Raw genomic sequence first — 5,915 nt, 5'->3', positions numbered from 1 at the left:
ATGCCTGCCTTGGATCTTTCCTCAAAAAGCTTCCCCAGGGAAGATTTTGGTACGTAAATTGCAGCACAGAAGTGGGAAGTTGTGGCTACAGAGGTGGAGGCAAGCTAGCAGGAGGTGGCTGACTCTCGTCCATGGGTGTCTAGGACTGCCTCCCGCGTCCTGGGACGTGGGCTCAGAACTGGCTAACATGTGTGCTCCCTTTGGCAGGTGGCCCTTCCCCGGGCGGCGGTGCCCCATGGCACCTTCGGACTGTCCTCAGTGACTCAGTGGAGAGCTCGGATGATGAATTCTTTGATGCTAGAGGTAAGTCAACTCCATCCTCGTACTATGGCTGAGTGATCGTTCTAGAAGCTCCAGCAGAGAACCCCTGCTGTGGGTTAGTGCCCCTTCCCACCCAGACATGCAGTTCCACACTCCCTATTTGCCTGATTGTGAGTCCTGACAGCGGTGGCTCAGTGTCCATTCACTCTGACACATTTGCGAACCCCTGAGATGCATCAGGTAGGGGACACTGCTGTGTCCAAGACAGTGTAGAGTCCAGCAGCAGAAACAAGCGCCACACTGGGGAATGATACCACCAAGGAAAAAGAAGTAGCTGCTGTTTAGAGAGAATGAGGCCAGGGCAGGTAATTTGGCATGGATCATGTATCCTTTCTGTAGACCTGAGGACCAGGAGCTGGCTAGGTAAGCCTTCAGATGGACAAGACAGCAGAAATGATGGTCCCAGACCAGGAAAGACTGGGGAGCATTTCAGTTCTTCTGAATGAAGGCCTATGTGCCTTCAATGATGATGAGCTGAGGAGAAGAAAGCCAGAGATGAGGCCATAGGCTGTGATGATGCCTGTTGTTCACTTGGGCCTACTGCATCCCAGTGGTGATATTCAGAGATGTGATGGGTGGCAGGTGGGACATCTGCTCTGCATCAAGGCATCACCAGTGGATTAGACACAGCAAGGGGCATAGCTTAAGTTGAATGGAAGGATTGGCAATGCCTGGGGATGTGGAGGAAAGGGACCGAATATGGAATTGTGTGTGTGTGTGTGTGTGTGTGTGTGTGTATGCGTGTGCATGCATGCATGCTGTTACTGGGGCTTGAACTTAAGTCCTGGGAGCTATTCTTTAATTTTATCTGCTCAAGGCTGCTGCAGTACCACACCTTTACTTCCAACATTTTTTGCTGGTTACTTGGAGATGAGTCTCCCAGACTTTTCTGCCTAGGCTGGCTTCAAACCACAATCCTCAGATCTCAGCCTCCTGAGTAGTTAGAATTACAGGCATAAGCCACTAGCCCTCAGCACAAATGGGGTCTTGAAGACAGGTGACATGCCAGGAAAGTACCTAGGCCCGAAGAAGGACGCTTGTGCCCTCAGGTCAGGCAGATCTTTCCCCCTTCCCTGAGACTCAGTTTCTCTCTCAGTTCTGTGTTTCTCCAAATGGAGAATACCCAGGTTGGGTGATTTTCAATGACATGAGGCTAGAAGTGGGGCACTGTTCCTACCCAAGTCTCCCTCAGCTCCTTGCTCTGGGCAAGGAAGTCAGCCCCAAACCAGACCATCTGGGGCCCAGTTCCTTTCTCCCCTTGGTATCTGATTGGAGTGGCTGCCTGAGTTTCTCCATAGCAACTAGCCCACAGTGTGACAACAATGCTTCAATATTTTGATGCTCAGAAGACTTTTATTTAAATATTTCTGCAGTTCCTCAGGGTTCTGCACTCCCAGCTGAGCTAATGGCTTGCTGCAGGAGGCGGGCATCTGTGGTGGCACGTGGGTCAGCATTGTCCCTTAGGACCTGCTATCTTCTGTCTCTGCGAGCAGCTGCAGATCTTCCCCACCTGCCTGCCCACTAGCCTGCAGTGTCCCTCAGCCGGCTCTGTCCCTCCCTCCCCTCTTCCCCACCCTGGACTCAAGGAGCTGAGCCTCCTCCTCTGTCCTCTTTTCTGGATGGCTCTCTCCTCCTTCCCTTTGTCTTATTACCTCCTTCCCAACACTCCTGTCTCCTTCTGGGATGTGGCCTTAAACCCAGCCCAGGTTAGAACTGGTAGTTCTCCTCGTGTCTTTGAATCCAGCACCTCTGTCTCTGTTTACAATGTGGGAAATTGAGCGACAGAGCAGGGGGTCACACTCTTGTTTCATTCATTCCCTCTTTGAGCTAGTCATTACTGAGCACCTGGCCCTCCAATGCGGAGGTTTAGAAACAGAGGAAACCCGTCCCAGCCCTCTTGGAATTATCTGCTTAGTAAGCTGGTGGAGGTGGGTGGCGAGACACAAACAAATAAATTATGCTGAGAATTACTGTGATTAAAATAACACAGAGGAACAGGTACTTCACCACACAGGAATGGCAAGCAAACACTTGGAAAGTTGGTCCATACCATTTGCCATTAGGGAATGCAAATCAACATGGCAAGATGCTGTACCATGCCCACGAGAATGGCTTGTTCTAATGGGTGGCCAGGGTGGAAGAATTGGAACTCAAAGCCTGTGCTAGTGGGAAAAATGTACAATGGTGGGATGTTTCAGAAAATGGATTTCAACTCCTTAAAAAAAAACTAAGCATCTTAATTATCCTTATATATACTTGTATACTTATATATACCTTCTGCCCCTTAATATATTTTTAAAATTTTGTGTAGGTACTAGGAATTGAACTCAGGACCTTGCACTCTCACTTGGCTTTTTTCTTTCTGCTCAAGAGTGCATTCTACCACCTAAATCACACCTTCCCTTCTGGTGTTTTGCTGGTTAATTAGAGATAAGAGTGTCTGTGATTTGTCTGCCCAGGCTGGCTTTGAACTGAGACTTTAGATCTCAGCCTCTTAAGTAGGTAGGATTACAGGCATGAGCCACCTAGCTGGCCCCTAGACCTTTTTTTTCTTTTCTTTTGTTGGTCATAGGGCTTGAACTCAGGGCCTAGGTGCTGTCTCTGAGCTCTTTCCCTCAAGGCGAGCACTCTACCACTTTGAGCCACAGCTCCACTCCCAGTTTACTGATGGTTAATTGGAGATAAGAGCCTCATAGACTTTCCTGCCTAGGCTGGTTTTGAACTGTAATCCTCAGATCTCAGCTTCCTGAGTAGCTAGAATTATAGGTGTGAGCCACCAGTGCCTGGTTTGACCCCTTGATCTTTACCCCAGATGTCTACCTACTGACTTGTCCATCACTATTCTTAGCAGCTTAATTTCTCCTAGCCCCAAACAACCCAAATGTGCATCTGTGAGTGAGCCCTAAGCAAACTGTTGTACAGGAGGAAGTAACTGACTGATGGATGCAGTGGGACAGGCTCCAATCACACCAAGAGAGAGGACCAAAACAGAGCATACACTATATGGTTCCGTTGACAAAAAGCTCTAGAAAATGCCAACTAACCTACAGTATTTGGAGCAGACTAATAGTCTGGGTGAGGGGAAGTAGAAGGAGGGGGTGTTCCCGCCACATCCTGCCATGAAGGCAGGAGGCGTCTGATGGGAGTGACGAGTTCATGATCACTGTCTTGATTGGGTGATGGTTCCCCCGCATTTATGTCAATCAAAAATCATCAGGTTGTGCACTCAGTGTATAGTTTATTGGCTGTTGATTATACCTTAGAAATGCCACTCAGCAATGAAGTCTCTCCCTCCTAGAGAGTAAGGGAATTCCCAATTCCCAGAGGTGGTGGCGGCCCTGAGCTGAGAGCCAAATGGGAAGTGAGCCACCTGATGATACAGAGAAGGCTGGGCCGGGCCCAGGAACTGCACTAGGAAGCCAGTAGACTCCAGAAGTGCTTTTCTGGTCAGGTTCAGGTGGACTGGAGCCTGATCCCCATCCCAGAGGAAGCCAGAGACTTGGAGTTTAGAATCTGAACAAGATGGACCATGAGAGACTTAGCCAGGATCAATCAATGGGTGTGTGTGTGTGTGATGAAGACTGTTCAGTGACAGCTAGCCTGGTTAGAAGCCAAGGGTAAGAAGGGTGAATGGGACAAGGATGGAAGCATGACTTGTGAAGATAGCCCAGACTTCATAGATTTGGGCAATAAAATGCCATCATGCCTGAGAGAAAGTGGAAGAGCTCTTGGGAGTTTCCATCTCTGAAAGAAACAAGGCTAGAGTGGTCTCCCAACAGCAGGTGAGTTTATCAGGGTGGGGTTAGGTGTGTCAGACATGGGTCTATCTCTATGGCTTCGTGTATGTTTTCCTGTAGAAAAGGCCAGGTGCACCTAGACCTGTGTGTGTGTGTGTGTGTGTGTGCACACATGTGCTCATGCACCAGTACTAGGGCTTGAACTTCGGGCCTGAGTGTCATTCCTTAGCTTTGTCTCTCAAGGCTGGTGCTCTACTCCTTGAGCCACAGCCTCACTTCTGGGTTTTTGGTAGTTCATTGGAGATAAGACTCTCATGGACTTCCCTGCTCAGGCTGGCTTTGAACCAGGATCCTCAGATCTCAGTCTCCTGAGTAGCTAGGATTACAGGCGTGAGCCACCAGCTCCTGGTGCACCTGTCCCCTTAGCCTTCTATTTAGATAGAAACAATACTCAAATTAGAGCCTTAAAGTCACCATACTTCTAGGTATACATGAACCCTCACCACGAGATTCACAGATAGAAGATGGTTTCAGTGGCAGTATCTTGAACCAGCAGGTGGGAGAGGTGTATTCTTGGACAGCCACACCCAAGGTTCTGTTTGATCCTGGGCCATTGGACGACTGTACATCTACAAAATGAGGATGCCAGGCTTCACTTTGAAGCCTCTTTGAAGCACAGCATCCTGACCCATCCTCTTACTTTGATTTTCCCTGGTTTTCCTCCCCAGAATCTACAGAGCAACTCTTTCCTTCACGAATGGGAGGAGCAGACCCGGCTTGACTTTTGCAGGGAGGAAAATGCTGGCAGGGCTAGAGGTACAGGATGGGTGTATTTGGCTTTGGGTATTTTGACCAACAGCCATAGTGTGGTGTATCTTCTCTAATCCAGTCTCTGGAAAGGAATTCTCTCAGCCAAGAACTTTCTGCTATTTGCTCTGTTTGTGTGTGTGTGTGTGAACTCAGGGTCTGAGTGCTGTCCCTTAGCTTTTTCCCTCAAAGCAGAACCTGTATCACTTGAACCACAGCTCCAATTCAGGCCTCCATTGACTTTTCTGCCTGGGCTGGCTTTGAACATTGATCCTTAGATCTCAGCCTCCTGAATAGCTAGGATTACAAGCGTGAGCCACTGGCACCCGACAGGCCTCTGTTCTTCGTCTCATCATCACATGCAGCCTCATTCTCTTGTGTAGCTGGGCCCTCCCCTACCATGTTGAGCTGGAGGAGCCCGTTGCTGGGTTCACTGTTTGTGGCTCCAACTCCTCGATTTGCCATAGCAACCAGGAGAGGAAGGTGAGGCTGGGGTCAAGAATCCCACTCTCTAATTGAGGACTGAAGCGAGGTCTCATGGAGAATGAGGGGCACGATCAAGGTCTTCCCTCCCAGACTGGGCTTTTGTGGTGCTTACACACCATGTCCTGGGGGTCCTGGATGGGAAGGAGGGGAGTAGAAGTGAAATTAGAGGACCCAGGTCTTCATCAAGGTTGACATTGAGCGGCTGCTATGTGAGCTCAGACGAGCCTGAGTCTCTGGCCTCAGAGGCCTCCTCTAGGAATGGGCAGGGATACGGTTGTCTGCCTTGTGGGTGGTGAGGGAGGAAGTCACTGCTGGAATCAGGATGAGTATTGCTGAGCAGAGGAACCATCGCAGAAGCCACCTGCAGGTGTGTCATGGACTTCCTGCTTTCTGACTTCCTTCCCCCCCCACTGGAAAGAAAGGTAAAGTAGACAATGCCGGGGAGGCAGGTCCAAAGCCTTGGGATGGGCAGAGTGGAAACCGAGGAAGAGAGTGAGATGAGGCTGTAGGTGGGTTGAGGTGTGTGTCTATGCCAGATGAGTGTGAGCCATCTTGCATCTAGAG

General features: G+C 49.6%; 1 protein-coding gene across 1 annotated transcript in view; it reads left to right on the top strand.

Moving 5' to 3' along the window:
- Pitpnm3 (PITPNM family member 3) overlaps positions 1-5,915 on the top strand; it is a 78,597-nt gene continuing 72,682 nt past the window's right edge. The window contains exons 1-2 of the mRNA XM_013013149.1: positions 1-49; positions 208-303. Of these exons, the coding sequence (XP_012868603.1) occupies positions 1-49; positions 208-303 (145 nt within the window). The remainder of the gene's footprint in view (positions 50-207; positions 304-5,915) is intronic.

Source organism: Dipodomys ordii, unplaced genomic scaffold (assembly GCF_000151885.1).
Source record: "Dipodomys ordii isolate 6190 unplaced genomic scaffold, Dord_2.0 Scaffold19, whole genome shotgun sequence".
Lineage (NCBI taxonomy): Eukaryota > Metazoa > Chordata > Mammalia > Rodentia > Heteromyidae > Dipodomys > Dipodomys ordii.
Note: the sequence above shows the minus strand (reverse complement) of the source record. Positions and strands in the feature narration are given on the sequence as shown.